This window comes from Rhinolophus ferrumequinum, chromosome 14, assembly GCF_004115265.2.
Source record: "Rhinolophus ferrumequinum isolate MPI-CBG mRhiFer1 chromosome 14, mRhiFer1_v1.p, whole genome shotgun sequence".
Taxonomy (NCBI): domain Eukaryota; kingdom Metazoa; phylum Chordata; class Mammalia; order Chiroptera; family Rhinolophidae; genus Rhinolophus; species Rhinolophus ferrumequinum.
Genome location: NC_046297.1, coordinates 44,721,828 through 44,744,701, shown reverse-complemented (window position 1 = coordinate 44,744,701; position 22,874 = coordinate 44,721,828). Strand labels below are relative to the sequence as shown.

The 22,874-nt window shown below is 37.1% G+C and overlaps 2 protein-coding genes across 2 annotated transcripts in view; one reads left to right on the top strand and one right to left on the bottom strand.

Moving 5' to 3' along the window:
- Positions 1-8,857, bottom strand: part of DCAF13 (DDB1 and CUL4 associated factor 13) — a 30,043-nt gene extending 21,186 nt beyond the window's left edge. The window contains exons 1-3 of the mRNA XM_033126084.1: positions 8,684-8,857; positions 2,558-2,757; positions 1,896-2,003 (exon numbers count right to left, since the gene is read on the bottom strand). Coding sequence (XP_032981975.1) covers positions 1,896-2,003; positions 2,558-2,757; positions 8,684-8,753 — 378 coding nt within the window. The 5' untranslated portion in view covers positions 8,754-8,857. The remainder of the gene's footprint in view (positions 1-1,895; positions 2,004-2,557; positions 2,758-8,683) is intronic.
- Positions 8,858-8,945: 88 nt separating this feature from the next.
- SLC25A32 (solute carrier family 25 member 32) lies at positions 8,946-22,428 on the top strand. The gene is given in 10 exon segments (XM_033126085.1): positions 8,946-9,417; positions 15,518-15,547; positions 15,550-15,594; positions 15,597-15,614; positions 15,617-15,665; positions 17,553-17,638; positions 18,799-18,959; positions 19,325-19,438; positions 19,763-19,908; positions 21,047-22,428. Coding segments are annotated over 10 exon segments (939 nt in total). The 5' UTR covers positions 8,946-9,263; the 3' UTR covers positions 21,183-22,428.
- Positions 22,429-22,874: the final 446 nt, after the last annotated feature.

Sequence of the window (22,874 nt, the reverse complement as noted above, 5' to 3'; positions counted from 1 at the left end):
AATGTAGCCTATTTTGGTTTTTGACAGCAAATAAGTTTTTCCTTACACCAAAACCAAATCTTTTAACATTAACACCTATTCCCAATGCTCCTATATGGAACAACAAATAAGTCCATTTCCTCTTTCACATGACAATCTTTCAAATATTTAAAGGTAGCTCTCAGGTTTCCCAGAAGTCATCTCTTCTTTTTATTATTTCCTTGCAATCTGGGTTTTGCACCTAGCACACTACTCAACCTGTTCTTTAAAAAATCACCACTGAATAAGTAAGATTTACATAATTGGTTAGTGTGTATATATACACAAACTGTTGTGTATACAGGGTAAAACATTTGAAAAGATATACATGAAATGGCTATCAGTGTTAGAAATCAAATTATAGAATTACAGGACCTTTAACTTTCTATTTTTTGCAGGTCTACATTCCTAACGTATTATTCTCAGTCTTCGTCCTCACCAGACCTTGCGGTAGTCCACACAAACCAACTACCCCTTCCTCCTGAGATGTTAAGCTCATTCACAGGCTCTTCTAGTTCTCTAGCTACTCCCCAAGTTTCCCCATTTGTAGAGGTAGGCATTCCCCAAGGCTATTTCCTTGACATCTCTGATTTCCACATTTTCCATCTCATTTCCCCCCAATGACGCCATACCATGGCTTCAATCAGTATTTCTGTAGTGATGCTGCTAAGTTTAGCTCTGACTTCCCTCTTGAGCGCTAGTCCTGCATCTGTAAGTCTGACAGACATCTTCACTTAACATAGCCCATTGGCAGTCTCGCTCATCACACCATAGCCTTCACATTCGCACTGCCCTATAAAGTTTTTGACACCCTTGGTTTCCCCATTTCAGTAACAATAACCACCAGCTTCTGAGGCATCCCTCAGTTGTCACGCCTGTCAAACCTCCAAAATGTTTCCAAACTTAACAACCACTTTCCACTGTTTTCACTCCCCAGCATTCACTCTTATTATTGCTTACTGCTGTCAAATTAATCATGTCAAAGCACAGCTTAGGTTCTGTCATTCCCATTAAAAGAATTTTCAATGAAGTCGAACAGACATTTGTACACGAATGTTCTTGGCAGCATTATTCATAAAAGCCAAAAGGTGAAACAACCCAAATGTTCATTGATGGGTGAATGGATAAACAAAATGTGGAATACACATAAAATGGATTATTCAGCCTTAAAAAGGAAAGAAATTCTGACACATGCTAAAACATGGATGAAGCTTCAGGCCATGCTAAGTGAAATAGGTCAGACACCAAAGGGCAAATACTATGTGATTCTGCTAATAAGAGATACCTAGAAGAGTTAAATATATAGAAAGTAGGACAGTGATTACCAAGGGCTGGGAGCCAGGCAGATGGGAATTCTTGTTCATTGGGGCACAGAGTTTCAGTGTGGGAAAATAAAAAATTTCTGGAAATGGATAGTGGTCATAGTTGCACAATGATATGAATGTACTTAATGCCACTGAAATGTACACTTAAAAATGGTCAGAATGGTAAATTTTATGTTATATATCTTAGCCCCTGCCCATACACACATTCTTCTGTGACGTACTACTGACACATACAACTTATTCATCCCTAGCACTGAAAATCCTCCAGAATAAACTAAACTACCTTTCTAGTCTTACAATGCTTAACCCACTTTTCAGTTTCTATAGGATACTAATCCAAGATTATGTTAAGTAATTATTAATTAAAAAATCAAAAAGGGGAAGGATGGATTACATAAAGACAACTAGGACTTTTTAAGGTTTTAGGAAGGTATTTTGCATTGTGAAATTCCAAAAGGACCTTGGAACAAATAAATGAACCCAGGAAATATTCAATTAGATTAATCTTATACATGTTGAAAAGAGTTAGTAACTTAATTGCATGATACTTACAGTAAAAAAAGAAGTCCCACAAAAGCGAGCACATATTCCACGTACAAAACCTTCATGTGCTTGTATTGTACGGATACAGTTTCGTTTAGTCAAGTTCCAAATTCTAACCTATGACAAAGCATACCAGGAAATGCCAGTGAATTGTAAATATAAAACGTTCAGGCACAGGAGTACTGCATTCCAAGAAAAATAAATTCAACACTGAAAAGGCTATGAATCACTCTACCAGACAGCTAAAAACAAAATCATCTGGATTAAAATAATGCAATGCATATGGATAAATATACCAACACGCACAATATTCAATCTGTTAAAATACTCTGTTCATTGTAGTTTAGAATGTTTCAAAGCTTTCCTTCTTTGCCAGAGTGGGAAATAATGAAGTGTTGAATTATTAATAGCATCCTGTTATTAATAAAACTCACATTGAAATATCTTTACTGAAAGCATGCTTTATTATTTACTGTCAAATTAAGTCTTAAACTACTACATTTTTAATTTCTTAGGTTTAGGTAAGAAACTACTAAAACTTGAGAATTAAAGAACAAGACATAGAAATATGAAATCAAACCAATTAAAACCCATAGAAATTCAAAACTAAAGAACATTTGTAATGTTACTATTTTTAGTTTAAAATATCAACATTTAGAGATGACACTTGCCTCTCCATCACATGCCCCAGAAAGGACAGTAGCCAGGCTCTTTGGATGCTTTGCCAAGCAATTGACTCCATCTCGGTGACCATCCAGGGAAGCAAGGAATGGTTTTGCAAATACCCGTTCCAGTTTGGTAGCATTTAAAGCTCTTACGTATTCTCGTGGGACCTCAAAAGGATGTAAGGTAGGATCATAGTTTCTTGGAACTGAAATAAGAATGACTCTTCTTAATAAAATAATTCACTTTTAATTATTTCCCGTGGTCTTCCTCAGCTAATCATTCCATTTGTTATTCAATAAGCCACTGCTAGGGACACCTATGCCTAGTACTGTGAATACAAAAGTAGGAGACCTTTTGTCCAGAAACTTCCAAAATTACCATAAAACCATAGAATGCATATATTTTGCAAAATAATTAGACCCTATATATACACACACACACACATATATATATATATATATACACACATATGCACATAGCTTTTCCTTTTATATGTGCTACTACACTCTTCAACTGGGTGCTAAGCTTTCACAGGCAGCGTTTCCTCTCTCTCTCTCTCTCTCTCTCTCTCTCTCGCGAGAGAGAGAGAGAGAGAGAGAGAGAGAGAGAGGAAACGCTGCCTGTGAAAGCTAGCTATATATATGTGTGTATATATATATACATATATATATATACACATATATATATATATTCCCCCCCCGCCCCAACTATACTCTTCACTTGTACTCAAGCCTACCCAGTGCCTAGTACAAAACAAGTGCATGATAAATGTTTGCCTGACTAAACTCTAAGCTCCTTGTGGGGCAGGGAATATTACTAATTCCTAGTGCTAATCACTGTAGTAACAGGCATACACTGTTGTGATTATGATTAGAGCTACTATTTATTGAGCATTTCCCACATTTGTTTACTTACTTAAAAAAAAAAAAACAAGAGTTTACCAATGCCAGACACTGTTCCAAATATCTTATGGAGTGTGATAAAAAAATACGGTGAATGTTTAAATTTAAAAAAATTATTACAGTGAAAGACACATTGCCATTAACCCCCCTCAAAATACTCCCTTTCACTTGGAATACAGTGTTCCCATCATTCTTGCCACTTTCTGAAGCAGTCCTGGAAGTCTTCTTCCCTGAGTGTCTTTAGTTACGCTGTCGTATATTAACTCATTTAATCTCCACAGCACCCTATGGGTTAGGTTCTATTACTAGTCCCACTTTATAGATGGGAAAACTGAGGCACAGAACAGTAACTTGCCTATGAAGTGATGGAGCCAGGATTCAAACCAAGGCTGTCTGGCTTCAGAATCCATGTTAACTATTATGCTATGCTACCAAACATGTTGTCTCAGTTAATAATCATGCTTAGGAAATAATTCTAAGTCTACATGTCTGAAAAACCCTCAGTGTCTATAAAAGTAAGTGCATCTTCTCATAACTTCACCCTGCAGTCTCTTCTTTCTGACTCTATTAATGGTACTATATCTAACATTTAATCAAGCTCATTCTTATGTATTACATCTTCCACATTACCGACTGCCAAAACTTAAAGTCCTACTTATATTCTCTGTTTGAAATCCTTATTCATTCTTCCCTTTCTTTCCCTACCTCTAGTAACTTAGTTTTGGCCCTTATTACTTTATACTTGGACTACTGTAATACGTACCATCCCCACTTGATTTGGTGGCACTTTACACCATCATCCTAAAACCCAGCTTTTTACATGTTACTCCTGTGCTCAGAAACTCGCCAAGGCTCCCTGCAGTGGCAATCTTCAAACTCTTGATGTGCCCCATTAGCAACAGTTTTTGAGCAGGTCTTCCCCCCTCTACATACATAAACCATATTTATTGAGAGCATGTAATTAAAGAGGCTTGTTTTAGAAACAAATTTCAATTTAACACTATGATAGAGTGATTCAAAGGTTTTAACTTAATGTATTTCAATGTTTGGTTTTAATTGCTATCATAGTTGAGAAAGATACAGGCAGAACTAGCTATTGCCTGGTATTGTGTTATTGGGAACACAGACATACCAGAACCAATTCCTCCTTTTGCAGTTTTGTGCTAACAGATGTGTCTTCAGTCACTATGAACACGTCAGAGTGGGGCTGGTTCAGTCAATACGGGGCTGGTACTGTGCAAAAGGAGGAATGCCTTCACTTCACAAAGACAAGCAGATCCAAAGAAAAGACATCCATTGTTGGCTATGTTGATTTAGTATACAGAGGGTGCCAAAAAATGCACCCATTTTAAGAAAGGAAATAACCGTATTAAAATTATAATACTCAATATATACTGATAACAAAAGATGAATACAAGTCACGTTTGACTTCTGCAATTACAAGAGATGCTCAAAGTGGTTACCATCAGCGTCCAGAAACTTCTGATTATGGCAAACTACCATAATCAGATAACATCTGAGATAACATTGAGCATAGATAACATCTCTTAAAATGTGTATACATTCTTTTGGCACCCCTGGTATTTAATTTTGCAGTTCCATCCACCAGTTCTGCAAAGGTTATTTCTGAAATTTATCTAGAAAATTTCCATTTACTCTGGTGTCAATAGCTATTCTTACAACTATTTGGCATTTTCATAATTTTAACAGTTAAAAAGATTCAACAAGGTAGATCATTATGTTTACCAATATTTTCATGCAGTCAAAACCAAATTTTTATAGAGGACACTTTCATCATTTTTCAGGACAAAAATTTTTAAATGATGAAAGCAGTTCTAAATATCCATTTTCAAAATGGTCTTCCATAGCTCAAGATTTTTTGAAAAGCAATCACTTCCTTACCATTCATCATTAAAATGGACCTTGAAGTAGCAGGTTATGTATTTCTTTTAAAATAAAAACTCCTACCTACTGTTCACAGCCACACAAAGGTTCAGCAAATTTTTAAAAAATGCTTAATTCATCACTATGTCCCACAATTCTTTTAAGAACTTTGCCATGATATCACCAAGGAACCTCTGCAGGAAAAGATTTTCATGGTTCCCCCATCACTTTACAAGTTATTATAAAGACTTTGTTACTTAAAGATTAAATATAATCTCCCAATAAATGTAAACTGTAATGTACTTTAATATTCCAAAGGTTCTAGAAGGAAGCACACCTTTGTCAACCTTCCAGTCTTTTCTCGGTATACCTGAAGTACCACATACAGCATGTGACTAACATTTAGCTGAAATAAGGATATTAGTATTAATGCAAGTATTAGGTAAATAAAGATTAATTTTCTTTTTAAGAAATATAAACTGAAGTACTGTTTTTCCCCCACTCCACAATGGATAGCCCAATACCTCCATTTTACAGACCAGTGACCAATGGAATTAATTTCAAGCTTCTTTCTGGTCTTCCACAACGTGGTCCCAATCTACTTCTTGAGCTTCAAGTGCTTTCTGAAACTCAGCTCCAGCCAAACTGGTTTATTCACTGTCACCTAAAACTGCCTTGCTCTTTCCTTCCCACTCTTGTGTGCTTGCAGAAGTCATTTCTCCCAATATGAATGTACTCCAACTTTCATCCTAAACTACCTAAACCTTATGTAGCCTTTAAAAATACTCAGCTTAAATCTCATGTCTATAAAGTTTTTCAAATCACTGTGATCATTCCCACCTCCAAATTCATACATTTAGTCAACAATAAACATGCAATAAATATATATGGGGCACTTGCCATATGCCACAAACACTAAGGATATCATAGCTAACAGACTCATGGCATAAATTTATGTAAATTGTTCTCAAACATTTGTATGTTAACCAACTGTATCAGAATAACCAAAGGAGTTTTAAAAATACAGATTCTCTGATGCTCACACCGAGTCTATTAATCAATACTCAATAAGTATTTGAATACTGCACAAAATTTACAAGGAAATAACAGCTAAACAGGAATGAAAGAATAGCCATAAAGAAGAATGAAATCTTACCATTTGCAACAATATGAATGGACCTAGAGAAAATTATGTTAAATGAAATAAGTCAGACAGAGAAAGAAATACCATATGATCTCACTTATATGTGGAATCTAAAAAAAAAGAATAAATGAATGAACTAATCAGAAACAGTCTCAGAGACATAGAGGAAAAACTGAGTTACTAGATGGGAGGCGGGGTGGGTGAGGGGATTAGAAAAGACAGTCGGTAACCACAAGTTGGCCACAGGGATACAATCTGGGGAATGTACTCAATAATGTTGTAAAGATTTTGTAGGGTATCTGATGGACACTTGTCTCATTAGGGAGACCACCTCAGGGATGATGTAGATGCCTGGTCACTGCACTGTACACCTGAAGCTGAACAATAATGCATGTCAACTACAATTTTATATATACATAGTTACAAGAAGTGGAGTACAGCATTAGGAATAGAGACAGTGGAAATGTAATGGCTGTGCACGATGTCAGAGGGGTAGTGGATGGGGGAAAGGGTGCTGTCACTGTGTGAGGGATATAAATGATAAATGTCTAACTATTACATTGTTTCGTGCATCTGAAACTAATAAAAAAAAGTTTTAAAAAAAGAATGAAAGAATAAAGGAAGATAATGTTTTTCTTATTGTATGTTTTACAAAACTCCAATACTTATACTATTTTTCCATTTTGCTATTAACACTTTCATCAGAAAGTATAAAGAAACAGGAAGATGTTAGCGAAGATAAGACCTTTAACAACAAGATCAGATGAATAACCTCCTAATATTGAGATTCATTCACTCATGCCCGCATTAAGACATTTATAAAGCAACTACTACGTGCCAGGTGTCTAAACACAGTGGATAAAGAAACCGGTACAATTCTTCCCCTCTCCAAGCTCAGTTTGATGGCAAGGACTGACAATCAAAATAATCACAAGCCAAAGTGATAAACACTCTGATATTATTTAAAAAGGGCACTTAAATGGGGGTTAGATGAAGGATCCACAGACGTAAGTACGGAAGGATTGCTGTTCAGAGAAAGCTTCCCAGATGAAGGAGAGTAATTGGGTAAGGGTGTGTGCTACAGGATGCCTGAAAAGAGCATGCCTGAAATGCACTCAGACTGGCAAGGGTGAATATAAGCTACTTGCGGGAAAAGTCATGACTGGTGAAACTAGAGAGGAAGATTCAAGGAAAAAAGTTGCTGTCAAATCCAAGTCTAAAATGCAGAACCTAATTTGCATTTTAGAAATATAACTGTCTTGTTACTTTAACCCGTAAACATTTTCTGAGTTGAGTCCATACTTACCTCTTAGCAAAGCTCATTTGGATAGACAGATAACTTCTACTACTCAGTCAAAATAGTGAAATATTGTTCTAACCTCATTTTCTATCACTTATTCCTTACTCAAACACTGATTACACGGCCCTTTTTTTTCTGCCTTTAGTTCATTCCTGCGTTAAGGCCTTTGAACTTCTTATTCTCATTAGAATAGTCTGTTCTCATATGTTTGGTTACTTGTGATTAGGTATCATGAGCTATAATTCATAAGCAATCAGCATGTTAATGGGGGAACAGACCAGGACCGATAAATAAAATTCATTAATTTCATTTTAACCATTCCCAATTCCAAGAGCTGTAAGAGAAACCTGATGGATTTAAGTTTCACCTTTGTCTCTTCCCATTTCCAGCAGTATATAATTTTCAGTAGGAAAGTGACCAGAAGTTAGAGCAACAGGGAGGTTCAAAGAAGCCTGTTTTAACAGTGAAATGCTTCCATTTACGAGTTTGGTTCATTCAAGTTCCACTTTTTAGAAGTTAGAGAAACAGGAAGGTTTTCAGAAGCCTGCTTAACTGTTAAATGCTTCAGTTCACGAGTTTGGTTAATGCAAGTTCCACTTTACAACAACAGTAACCTGAGAAAAATCTGCGAGCAGTAGCTGGCGGGGGACGGTAGTGGGGGCGCAAGCATTCTCCACATGGCTACATTTCCCACTTACCACTAGAGAAAGTCCTTAGAAAAAGGACTTGAAGAGAAGTTGTCTCCTACCCAGTCTCGTAACGGCGTGATCTGTACAAAGTTTGCCTTAGAGAAAGAGAACATGGAAAAGGACGCGACTACAGCGCATCTCCCCGCCACCTTTACGAGGTAAAAGCCGACTGCAGACCCAAGGTTGGCGGGCTCCCTACTACCGTGTCTCACCTCTCTGTAAGTCCAACTTGGTTTCGCGGACATAGTTGTCCGGGTTTCGGCTCAGCATCTTCACCTTCATCTTGGCGATCAGTTCTCCCGGACTCCACGAGCCTTTCCCTCCAGGTGCCGCTACCGCCGCCTCCTCCGGCTAATTCTACTTCCGCTTCTTCTAGACTACTTCCTGTCATGTGACTTTCACGGAGCGGAAACTCGCTGCCTCAGCTGGCCTCCGCGGCGCTCCGTAGTTTTGCTGACAAAGGTTGGCCGGGGGCGGTTCTGCGCTCCCGTCGACGTCCTCTAGCCCCAGCCCGCAGCAGCTGTGGGCGAGGCTGGGCGGGGACTCGGCGGGGGCGGTCGCACCCCCTCCTTTGCGCTCTGCTGGCGTGACGTGCGGCTGCCCTCCTGACATGCCCCCTCTGCGCCCCGGTCGCTTGGCTGCTTGCGTCCGAGACCACGCACCGGTCCCGGAAGTGGGCTAGAGCCCAAGTGTTCCTGCTTCAAGGCGGCGTTCGTCGCCCCGGTGGCGACCCCTGCATCTCGTTCCACCTCGGCAGCCTCAGGCGCGGTGGTGTCAGCGGGCCCCGAACCAATGACGAGCCAGGGCCAGTCGGCGCCTGGGTCTTCGGCGTGGAGCACGGTATTCCGCCACGTACGGTACGAGAACCTGGTGGCGGGTGTGAGCGGCGGGGTCCTGTCCAACCTCGCGCTGCACCCGCTGGACCTCGTGAAGATCCGTTTTGCTGGTAAGTGCCCGCTCAGACCCTGGGCTCCTTCTACTCTCTGTCACCCGGAATTGGGTGATAAGGACGCAAAAGGAGGCCTTGGTTTCCCCCTCCTTCCTTGCTAAGAGGTGAGCGTTGAAGATGCTCTGTCCGGGCTCACTTGCAACTAGATTTGAGAAAGGGGAGCCTGGTAAAGGGATCTGGCCACCATCGTCCCGGTTCCCCAAGACTGAGGGATGGGAAGCATGGGTAGAAAAATTCTCACTGGTATAGAATGTGGGGCTTAAGGCCTGACTTGGCTTAGCCCTCAACACGTGCAGGAGGACATTCACTGTTTAAGGTACTTTGAGCGTAGCCACGTGTTTGGCAGCTTGGCTGAGAGGAAAATGCAAGTGCTTGGGGGTATGGCATAATCCCCAGAAGGTTTGGGATAGAATTCTCTCTGCGAAGGAATACATAGTTAGAATTCAAATAGTATTTCATTTTTTTTTGTTGTTTTTTATTTAGGTTTATTGAATTAAGTGCTTTGAGTTAAGTATATTGAAATTAACAGTACTTTAGAAGTTAAACTCAATACTAAATTCTGGAAAAGATAGTTTCAAAGAAGGTCTTCAATAACTTTATTTGGAAACTTTTCTGTTTTCTCTTAAATTCTGCCTTGAGCATTAGATCTGTAGAAGTGGTTTATCTTCAAGAGTTAAAGTTATTCTGTTCTATTCACCTGATATATTCTTTTAATATTTGTAGAGTGTGCTATGGGATACAGAAGCACCTAAATAAAGTTCTTGTCCTCAGGGGACTTACAGTCTAAATGTAGGCCTGAGACTTAGTCATATAAAAGATTAGTCTAGACAACATAAAACCAAGGACAAAATGGAATAAATACAAATACCAAAATATAAGTAGAGGTAGACTATCAAGAATATTGTAGATTTCTGATGGCCATATAAATCTGTATCTGTAAAGGTTCCATTAGATCTTACGGTTTCCCAAAGAAGGACTAGTATTTTGACATCTGGGCAGGAAGCAAGAAGACATTCAGTGAAGGGGAAAATCAGTGAAAATTATGGAGTATTATCCTTAGAAGAAAACCCGCACAGGCATATAATTTCCATGGAGTTTATATGCGTGCACAAATAAATTACGAGGACAAGTAACATTAATTGAGCATTTACTAGGAACAAGGCAATAAACTAAGTACCCTACATACATTATCTTATTGACTACTCTGAACAACCCTGTGAATTATCTGCGTTGTACAGATGAAAATAATAGAAATTGACTAACTTGACCAAAGCAGAAGTTTGTGAAGATAGAGCTGGGATTTGAACCCAGGCAGTCTAATTCTAGAACCCTCTGGCACTTAACCACTCACCCTACTTCTACCTCTAGGAATCCCTGTATGAGTTAGTGTCTCTCTTCTGCAGTGTTTTGTCTAGGAGCAGAAGAAATGGCAGTTGAGATAATCCTTGAGGAATAGTGTGGTTGGCCTGGTAAGTTGAAGAGCATGCGGTAAGCATACTATACCTGAGGAAAGGGATTTCTTGGTACCTGAGAAGAGTGGTAATCTTGATGAAACAGGGAGAGTATTAGGAAACCAGTAGGGTTGAGGTGACTGATAAGGTGATTGAGATTCGATGGGAGGAACACAATTAAAGCTCTAGGAGTCGAAGCAGGACTTTGTAATGATGAATCCACAGTGTGGCTATGGAGTGTTGATGGAAAAGAGGAAATTTGGGGAAGATGGATAACAAATCAAAATAGTTGATTGGCCATCAGCATTAGTGCTGTAGTTTTTAATGCTTTAGTAAAATTAAGCTCTGATAATGAAATTATAATAGTTAGTGTTGGGGTGTTAGTTTTGAAGGTACCATTAAAGCAAACCTGGACTATTTTAGTAAGTCAGGTGCAAATTGGAACTCAAAGGTATCCAGCGTGGTAGAAAAATCAGAAATCACTTCATGTGAGAAATGACTGGCAGAACGAGTTAGCTTGGGATGGGGGTGGTGGAACCGAAGGTCTTTAGAGAATTGTCATGTGGGAAATGGAGTTACCTTATTGTGAGTTGACCTAAAGGGCAGAAGAAGTTGGGTGGAAACTACCGGGAAGTAGATTTTGGCCTGGCAAAGTGGTGCTCAGAAATGAAACTGGTGATAACTGGAAATGGTTCTGAAGCTGCATGACAGGGCTTCGATGATGTTCTTAAAGTGAATGGAAAGGTTGGATTAGGTGATTGTTGAGGGCTCTTCTAAATTTAAGATATATAGTCATCTCTTGGTATCCATGGGGAATTGGTTCCAGGATCTCCCCTGTGGATACCAAAATCCTCAGGTGTTCAAATCCCTTATAATAAATGGCATAGTATTTGCATATAACCTATGCACATCCTCCTGTATACTTTAAATCATCTCTAGATTACTTAAAATACCTAATACTATGTAAATGTTATGTAAATAGTTGTACTCTATTGTTTAGCGACGAATGACAAGGAAAAAAGTCTGTACATGTTCAGTACAGATGCAACCATCTAGGCCCAATTACGTAGTACATATCAGCAACTGTGTAACTTTTTTCTCCAATATTTTTGGTCGTGGTTGGTTGAATCTGCAGATGCGGAGACTGTAATTTTAGATACATCAAGAATGATGAGAGAGCCCCCAACTAACAAGAATGTAAATGAGTTATAAAAATAGTAATTTTATATAGTAACCTATAAGTCTAGTAATCCATAAATTAAGGAACCAAAATGCAGAGTCCAGTAACAAGAATAGCATACAGTTGAGTTTTGGTATAGTATTGCAAGAGCCAGATGCATAAATAAACTAATACTTATTGAATAATTGCTATGTGCCAGGCATGATTTTAAGGGATTTATATGTAACCTTTTGTAATTTTTAGAGTTAGGTTCTGTTACTTTTCTCATTTTATGGATGAAAAAACTGGTACAGAGTAATCAAGTAACTTTCTCAGGGTCACAAGTGAGTGTTGGAATTAGGATTCAAACCTAGTAAGTCTGATTCCATAGCATATGCTGTTAGTTTAAAACTTAAGTGGGTAGTTTGGTATAGCTAAAGGGTAAAATGGTAATGGTGGGGGAAAAAATGATTCCAGAAAGTTTAAGAAGCTGCCAAATTGATGTATCTTTTATGCCATGTAAAAATGGAAGCCAGGTGTGGATGTTGGGAATGAAAGCAGGACTAGAGATGTAGAAACTGTAGCCCAGGGATAGCCATGGAAGCTCCTGAGTGATTGAGAGACTAGCCAGTGCGTTTGTTTCCTCAGTAGGAAATAAATTTTACCTTTGCTATCCAGTATGTGTGGACACACACATATATTACTGAAATAAGTTTCATATAACAATCCTGATCCTTATACTTGTGATGTCACTTACATTATTTTCTGTTCCAGTCTGTTTTGGTTTTTTAAGGCTACTAGCGATCTGCTCAATTTCTTGACCCATCTGCAGGTTTAAAAACACTGACATAGAGTATATACAGGTAGAGAGGATTGGTTTCATTAAACAAGACCAACTCTTCAGGACAGGATAGGAGAGGTAAAACTAATATCAAACAAATGAAACAAGTTGTGTTAGGGTGGTGGTTGGTGTTAGGTGGTAATTTTTTTAAGTCTCTATGTTGTCTTTTCTCAAAAGTGAATTTAAAAGTAGTGTCCCCTGTCTAGGCTCCCTCCTGCACACAAAACTTCTATCTTTACTTATGTCTATTGGCATCTCTTAGTACTCTCATTGTAACAGTTTGTAGCAAGTAGTTAGATGTACATACTAATTCTTTAGTGGCAAATGTTTTTAAGGAAATTATGGGGCCATTAGGCTAAAAATATTCACTGTATTTTATTTATATAGCAATTTTAATTCAAGTTCAAGGATGCCCTAGTTCAGATCCTCTTTATCTAAATAACTTTGCAATGATCTATTAACTTACTTTCTTGCTTCCTGGTTGTTTACCTTCAAATTCATTCTCCCGGGGCTGCAGGGTTTCCTTTCTAATACACATACGTATTTTACTATCTTAGGCACACTTGGACCGAAATTTGAGAAACTGGACTTTGAGATCATAGCCAGACTCTCTTGTGTAATTTTCAAGAACCTTTGCAATTAGGCCTCTATTAGTCCGCTAGGGCTAAAACTACCACAGACAGGATGGCTTAAACAACAGAAATTTATTTTCTCACAGTTTGGGGGGCTGGAAGTCCAATATTAAGAAGCTAGGACTTAGTTTCTGGTGATTCCTCTCTCCTTGATTTACAGCTACTGCTTTCTCACTGTGTCCTCCCATGACCTTTTGGGGTGTGTGTGTTGTGTGGTGTTTCTCCTTCTTCATAAGGACACCAGTCCTTTTGAATTAGGGCCCCATCCTATGACCTCATTTAATCCCAATTACCTTCTTAAAGGTCCTATTTCTAAATAGTCACATCGATGGCTAGGGCTTCAACATATGAATTGCGGGGGCAGGGAGGGTTGGACACAATTCAGTCCATAACAGGCCCTTGCCCTTCTTTCTAGCCTAACTTGCTACCATCACTTCCCTCCACCATCTGTACACTTCAGCTACACCAGATCCCCAGTGTTCCCCCAAACAGTTTTCTGAACAAAACCTCATGTTCTTTAATCTCATTTCATGAGTGTAACGTTGTCAGGTGAATGATGAAAGAAATTGACTTACCTCCCTTTACCGGAAATGATAAATAGTGATTCTTCTTTGCCAGGCCCCGTTAAACACAGTAAAATAGTGGCAATAGAACAGTGAACTGGCTGGCCATACTGTATATGGCTAGTGGACTATATAATTTGTATAAACTTTCTGGGGGGCTATTTTAGTATGTATTTGTAACCTTAAATTTTTACCCTTCGACCCATATTAATTCCCCTTCTAATGCTTAATTCTAAGGATATAAAATTTGTGCAAATTGTTGTACAGAATATTCTCTAGAGACCTTTTTAATAGCAAAAAAAAAAGAAAAACAATTCACCTATCAACTAGGGGAACCCTCCTCCCTTCACACTCTCTTACCTATCAATTAAGGAGTCCTTTTGATTCTATCATAAATCTTTCCTGGACCTGTCCACATCTCTCACTTCACGCTGCCATCATCCTACTTCAGGACACTATCATTTCTTCAAATAGCAACAGAATTAAATTATATATAGTTTTGTACGCTTTTTCCTCACACTCGAGTATATTCTGAACATTCCTCTTTTGTTATTAAATAGACTTCCAAAAAATAAGATTTTATCAGTGAGGTTGAATATCTTTTCAATGCATTTTGGCTATTTGTATTTTTCTATAAATTGATAGTTCATATAATTTGACCATTTTTCTTAGGAGCTGTTTGTGCATTTTCTAATTGATTTGCAGATATTTCTTGTCTATTATATATATTAACTCTGTACTACAAACATTTTTTTCTCCATCTCTTATTTATGGAGTCTTTCATGAAATAGAAGCTTAAAGTTATGTAATCAAATATTTTCTCTTAAGCTTCCAAAACAGATTTGAATTCCTCTAATTTAAGAAACATAAAATGTATATGTATATAATATAACTTAGTGTTTCCTTTATCCTGTATTTTATTAATTTAGAACTTTTGAGTGTGAGAAAACAATGAATGGGAAGGACATTTTTTCTACTTTCTATGTTAATTTTTGTGTGTTGGTGGGGAGGGTAGAAAAAGAATTTACAGAAAAAATTGATTCCTTTCCTACCTGTTTTCTTTCCTAACACTCCTCAGGTCTTGACAGTACTCTTGATATAATTAAGGCTCCTGGCTAGTTTATTTTTTGAGTAATATTTTAATCTTTGAATCCTTAATCTTAGATATCTATAACAAAAACAAACCTGTGTTGAAACTTATTAAGAGGCTTTTGGATTATTTTAAGAGCTAATCTAACACTTCCTACAATATTATTTGAGTGCTTAGTATGTCTTGAATAAATTCATGAATTCTTTTATTTTTGAATATTAAGTCATCCTGGAAAATAATTTTTTCCACCTAAAAAGGTTTTTCTTCTGAATTTATTTCCTTTAATGATTGATTGTGTCAGTTTGGGATTCAGAACTAAAAACTTTTGCTCTCATCTCACTTTGTATATCCTTTACTACAGTGAGTGATGGATTGGAATTCAGACCGAAATATAAGGAATCGTGCATTGCTTGACTACCATTTGGAAACTTGATGGACTACGGGACTTTACCAAGGAGTAACCCAAATGTGTGGGGTGCAGGATTATCCTGGGGACTCTACTTTTTCTTGTGAGTAGATCTGGGAGATTTTACAGAATTAAATAAAAGGAATTATTATTTTAGTAATTTTCTACATATCAGTTAATGAAGCAAGATGTGTCATTTAAGTAGTTTCTCTGAGTTGGAAAGCTTAGAAAAAGCAAAATAGCTTATCATTTTCATTCTCTGTTAGCTATCAGAGGCATTTGGTCTGAAAGAAAGGTTTTAGTAGGAAAAAAGGCAAAGAGGTGAAATGGAGAAACACTCCTGAGAAACCATTTTTGTGAGATGAATTCAGGGAAATGGCTTACCAAAATATATTTGGTAATACCAAAATATATTTTGATTCATAATGAAGTTGGAAAAGCAGAAGAGGACAGATCTTGGGGTCCTTATAAGAACATGTACAACAGGAAAATCCCTACTGGAACAGAAAACAAAAGCCAGTGCATGGCTGAAAGAGCTTGAGGCATGTTCCTCCTTACCTCTTATTTGACCTGTTTCATCATCTTCCTAGCTAGTTCTTTTCCTTTATCCTTGACCTGTCAGATGTAATCACCATTTGAAACAACTGCATGTTCACCAATTGCATGCTTACTGAAGAAGCCACAGAAAGCGCCTGTGGCAGGCTGTTCAACTTGAGTGTACAAGAGTGTGGGCACCCCAGTAGAGGAGCCTGGACTGCCTTGAGCATGATTCTGATATTTGAAACTGAATCCATGAGTGTAGGTTGCGGGGGTAGCTTTTCTTTGTTTTAAAGAAGGCCATTTTTGAGGAAAACATCAATACCTGCTGTATTTGCCTTTTTTTCTTTTGTGCCATATATTTTAGTTTATCTCATAATTTTATAGCAGTATCTAAATGAATCTTAAAATATTTTTTAAGTGAAAGCAAATAAAATTCAGCCTTAGTATTATTAAATATTTTTCTCATTTTTGGTTCTACGACATACTTAGAAGGGTGAAACTATGTGTATTTAACTTGTGCTACTATGAATTTTGGACTTGGGTAGGTTCTCCAAAGAGTTTCTAAGGACCCAGCCCTAAAATGTTTATGTGTTGAAAATTTTGTAATAAAAACAGTATACTTGTTTCATGTTAGAATGGCATTGGTAGAACCTGCAAAGATTTATTTAGCTGAAGTCTTCTTTCAAGAGAAAAGTGGAAATTGGAGTTAGGCTGATTCAACTCCCCTGCTCAGGAATATTTCAGTGGCTCTCTACTTTCTGCCAAATAAAGCCCAAATGTCAGTCTGCCACTCAAGGGTCGCTCAGTGTTTCCCTGTCTTCCCATCCACCCTTATTATAAATTTTGCTCATGCTCATCTGTTTCCCTATTGAAACTGTACTTGTCTCTCATACTAGCCAATGCCACTTCCTATTACAGAGCCTTCTGTGATCTCAGTCATAGGTTTCTGAATCTCTTACACTGCTTGTGTTGTCTTTTATTATTATTTGTGTGCTGCCTGTGGTCCTCTGTTAGGAAGGATCCGTTGAGTGTTTATCTTTTTCTTCAGACGTGCCAACCATAAGACCTGCATAGAGGTGTTCAGCACGTGTTTGTTGGTGTCTTTTTGGGTTTCTTGCCTGTCTGCGCAGTCCCTGCACCACCACCATACCCTCCCACCTCCCAGTTTTCCCTGTCTGTTGTTTTTGTAGATTAATGAGTGTGTGATTAAAATATTTACATATGTATTGCTAGCCCTATATGTTTGGGGTGGGGGGGTAATAATCTTACAGTAAACCATTCCAGCAAATCCATTCGTGAAAAAGGTCTCATTTTATGCTGCATATGCCTTGACTTTTACTTTTGGGCCACTATTGGCAAAATTAAACACTTTAAAACAGACTTTACTCTTTTATGACACCTATTCAAATATTTATTAAACTGGCTCATATTTATTTAATTTTTTTTTTAGTTACAATGCTATCAAATCATATAAGACAGAAGGAAGAGCTCAACGGTTAGAGGCAACAGAATACCTTGTCTCAGCTGCCGAAGCTGGTAAGACACTGTGTGAAATATAAAACATCAGCTTCCAAATTGATTTCACTTTTGTTTTTTGTTTTATTGCTTTTTTTCCCTTTGAATACCAAGTTTATCTATCTATACTAATCAGTGGTCATGTGAAATTCTTTCTTAGAAAGCAAGTATTCTTATTGATTACTCCAGATAGATTTCAAGAATTTTCCTTATCACAGGGTAGTAAAATTTAGAAAAGTTATAAATCTCTAATAGTTTAAGATGATTCGGCATAGTGTTTCTTCAATGAAAATATAATTTCCATTTTCAAATTACACAATTTAGTGGCCTTGTTTAATTGCTTCATGTGTATATAATATTCAGAAGGAGAAAACAAAGTAAGACCCCCAAAGTCTTTAAAACTCCTACTTTGATACTTTGCATACTTTAGTTTCTTGATGTTTATTGATTGTCTTTTAAGGCAGGGTATTCATTTTTGAATACCTAGCTGCTAACAGAGAGCAGAATCACAAAGGGTGCAATAAATATTTGTTGAATAAAGGACTAGAAAACTCAGCAAATGAGACTCTTAACCAGATGATTTTTTTACAAAATTGTCACTTTCTGTAAAGAATGGAGAATATGAATTATTACATTATTACATTGCATAGTTCTTTAATTTTTGAGGTGTTGTAGCTACTTTGAATGGATTTGGGCAAGATCGTGGTAAAGTTGGGGTGGATATATGTGTACACATACACAGATTATTGAGGTGCTGGGTTCCTGGTCCTTTTTACCAAATCTTCAAGCCCTCTGGGTACTACCGTGTCCTACTCCTAAGTGTGTGTATCTCGTGTTAGAGTCTGTCTCCCAGGACTGCCATCTGTCCTCTACACCAGGTCACATTGTTTAGGAGCCAGGACATCTTTGCTGCCCTCACACCTCAGAGGGAAAGTGGTTCACATTTTCACATCCCTTTCCATTTACCTCTCACTAACCACCTGAGGAACTTTTTGTGACCACAAAAACTATGTCTACCTTTTAGCCCTAAGACTGTGCCTCAGACTCAGAGACATCTCACTGTTGCAGGTACAGCCCCTGAGCAACCCCATTCTTTATATAAAGGGACTGTTCTTAATTTGGATTGTCATAATTGAGAAAGTACCTATATGCTGAGTAATCTTATTTAAATCTGTTTTTAGGAGCCATGACACTCTGCATCACAAACCCATTATGGGTAGCAAAAACTCGCCTTATGTTACAGTACAATGGTGTTGTTAACTCACCACAGCGGCAATATAAAGGAATGTTTGATACACTTGTGAAAATATATAAGTTCGAAGGTGTGCGTGGATTATATAAGGTAATGAACTATTATCAATACATTTTTAATAACTGACCATTATAATTCCCTTGGCTTTATTGTTCTGAATGACCTGTAGTCAGTCCTGAAAAGAAGCCAAACTTAGGCAAGAAACAATTTAATGAAAACTTGAAATCTAGTTTACAGTATTAGAATTGTACTTTAAGCTGTTTATCCCCATTACCATAAAATGGGTCATCATGACACTGGTGGTGGGTGTGAGAAGGACGGTCTAAAACTTTGTTGAGTGACCATTTCACTAACTCACACATTGGGCTCACCTATTCCTTACTCCCCTCCCTGGAAGCTGTGGTCCCTTGGGAATTTGCTTAGTTTAGCTTTTTCTTTTAACTGTTCCCTTTTAGGGATTTATTCCTGGGCTGTTTGGAACATCACATGGTGCCCTTCAGTTTATGGCATATGAATTATTGAAGTTGAAATATAACCAGCATATCGATAGATTACCTGAAGCCCAATTGGTAAGACGATTCTTGAAAAAAATGTATCATTTACTTTTATGGGCATATAATAGATGGAAATTTTGTCATGTTTACTTTAGTAGTAGTAGTATGATGATGAGTACTCTGCCACTAATTTAATTTATAGCTAAATATTTTATAGGCTAATAAGATACATATGTTAAAAATAGAACCCCTTAATTGCTCAGAGCTTGTGTTAAGAGGGGAAATAGTCTTTTTCACTTACAGATCCATTTAAATGTTTGCTTTCCTATATAATTTATACATCCATATTTTTAAAGAAATCGTGTCTGAAGAAAAACATGTTTTATGTGGTCATTTCAGAGCACTGTAGAATATATATCTGTTGCAGCACTGTCCAAAATATTTGCTGTAGCAGCAACGTATCCATATCAAGTTGTGAGAGCTCGTCTGCAGGATCAACACATGTCTTACGAGGGTGTGGTGGATGTAATCACAAAGACATGGAGGTGAGAGCATGTGGTACATCAAAATGGTTCTCAGGACGTACCTTGCAAACCTTAAACTGTCCGGTTGACATTAGTTTTATAGCAAAGACCAGTGTGCTGTGCTGAAAACATGGCTAGTGGCCCCTGCTTTCCCATTTCCCATTTACTATGTGGACTTAATCTCTCTAAGGCTTGGTTTTTGCATTTGTAAAATTAGTTAATATGGTTATAAAAATCAAATGAGATCTGCAAGTGTTTTGACAAATTAATGAAACAAAATTTAGGTGTTATAAAATGTTTTGCCTTGAAAGTCAGAAAGAACCTAGTTTAATACAATTAAGAAGACCCCACACCTGCCACTGGCACCATGACTTTTGCAAATACAGCAGGTCCTCGCATAACATCATTTTCTTTTAAAGTTGATTAGATGCTGTAGGAACTCAACTCTTGTTTATATCAATTAGCCTATGGTAAAAAATTGGTTTCTTTTATGTTGTTTCACTTAAAGTCACAGAACCTACTGATAATATAAAATGAGGACTTACTGCACTAGTTTCCATGTATGGAAGAAATGCTTGTTCTTCAGCATGGGAATAAACTTTTATAGGTAGACATCCCCATGTTTAGAATTACCTTTAATTCTAAAAGGTCAGAGCAGAATATTTAGAATGTTAAATTTAGTTCAATTTAGTAAATATCAAGAACCTAAGCGACAAGTTCCAAGGCTATATTCCTATTCTAGGCATTAAAAAAATACAATTTTATTTTACTTTATGCAATTTTTAGTGTTTTCTAGCATTTATATGGTATTTTTAATGCTTACATCATTATTATCATTTTAATGCTTACATCAGTACTAACTGATCATTAGATTAGAACCTGCATGTTCACACAGGACATTTGAAAGATGGTTATCATTGAAGCACCTTTCAGTTCAGTTTTGAGGTGTCCCTGCGCTCTCTTCCTCAGTCAGCCCACAAAAGGAATAGAAACCCCTACAAAGTGGCTCAAAAACTACATTCCTCAAAGACATTGAAAACATGGACTTAAATCACAGTGAGGTTTGACTGCTGGCTCCATGCCCTATACCAGTTAAATGTGTGTATCTTCAGGATAGCTATGTACGAAATTAAGCACCTATCTATTTTTCCCTCTAAAGGAAAGAAGGCATCGGTGGATTTTACAAAGGAATTGCCCCCAATTTGATTAGAGTGACTCCAGCCTGCTGTATTACTTTTGTGGTATATGAAAATGTCTCACATTTTTTACTTGATCTTAGAGAAAAGAAAAAGTAAGCTAAAAGAAGATAATTCCAATATATCTGCCCAAGGCAGCAACATGCTTTGCGTTTGAAATGTAAAGCTCAGAAGAATACTACACAGCAACTTGGCTCATAATCAACATTGGTCTGTAATCATTAAAAGTCAGAGAACTGCTAAGTGTTAATGTTTTTCAGCTTTTTGCCTTCCGCATACATACGGGACTTGGCTACCTCTGCCTGAACACAACAGTAAAATTGACATCAACTGGAGAGTTTCACAAATTTCTACATTGTTCAAGTAGAAGCTGATTTGCAGCATTTGCTAATTGAATTAGATAGATATGCTTCTTTTTCTGAACTCATTTACCTGGATTGTTTTTAAAATTGACCTCTGTGCAATTGCAAGAAAATGGTTTCTTATAGGAATATCACTGTTTCGAGGGTAAGTCAAACTTTAAGGATTTGCTGGAAAAGATGTTGCCCAAATCCAGACCATTTTAGAATTGAGAAATTTGACAGAGAAAAAAATCCACTGTAAAAGTGTTTTAATTTTAATTCAATTGGAATGCACTAACTAGAGAAATTTGAGAAATTATGTACTTCTCTTAATTTGAGAAGTATCTGACATCGTGTCGTTCCATCACTAATTTTATTTCCAGAGGCTCTTCCATAATGTAAAATGTAGTCCTGGATCGTATTATTATTATTATTATATTATTATTATTATTATTATTATTTGGGCATGGTTACCTAGTGTCTTTTAAATTTATAAAATCTGAATTAGGGTTTAGCTGTGTCAGCCCTTATTTAGCATGTTTGGCAATAAATTACTGGAGTTGCAAATGTGGTAGATCACTTTATACAGATACTGGAATGACTGGTATGTGTTTGTTGACAAACTATGGAAATGACATACTTTAACTTCCTACTTCAGTTTTCAGATATGAATCCAGATCCCAAATAAATGACTAATCTACTTTGGTTATCAAATTCAGGTTTAAATACAAATTACATTAATGGCTGTTATCAGTTTTATGAGTCATTGTAAATATCTATAAATGCAAAGGCCTGCCTTAAAGGGATGCCAGAATAATACCAATATTTTTATTTATCATAAACATTTATAAATACTATTGCACTACCATCTATCTGTTGTAAATAAAACGTTGTGGTTTTCAAAGCCATATTTAAATGGGTTTTTGAAAATTAGGTCTATTTTTTTATATTTTGAAAATGGCACTGTTTTAAAAATAAAGGTGAAAATGATAAGTACCTAATTATATTTACTGTAATTTTCTTACAACATGCACAGGAATGCTTTATAAATTAAATGTGATACATTATTTTCATACTCTGGATTATACCGTAATTCATATGAAATCCTGATATTAGTCCAATCCCTATGTGGAAAGACAAGCTGCAGTTGATATTTGGAGTTTTAGAAGTAGTGCCATTATTTGAATGCCTCCTGTGTACCCTCAAATTAATAAAATACCATTTCTGTCCTTTAAGAGAATACAAGCTTGCAGAAAAAATAAGCTTTAAAAAAACTACAATTCTAGGTTAAGAACAATGCAAATTTTCTACAAAGCGCTGTAAGAGTTCTGAGAAAGAGACTCATTCCACTCCTCCTTCAACAACAAATAGTTACTGAGCTCCTGCTGTGCCAGTTATGTCACCAAGCATTGAAAATATAGCAGTAAATAAGCCAGCCACCATTCCTGCC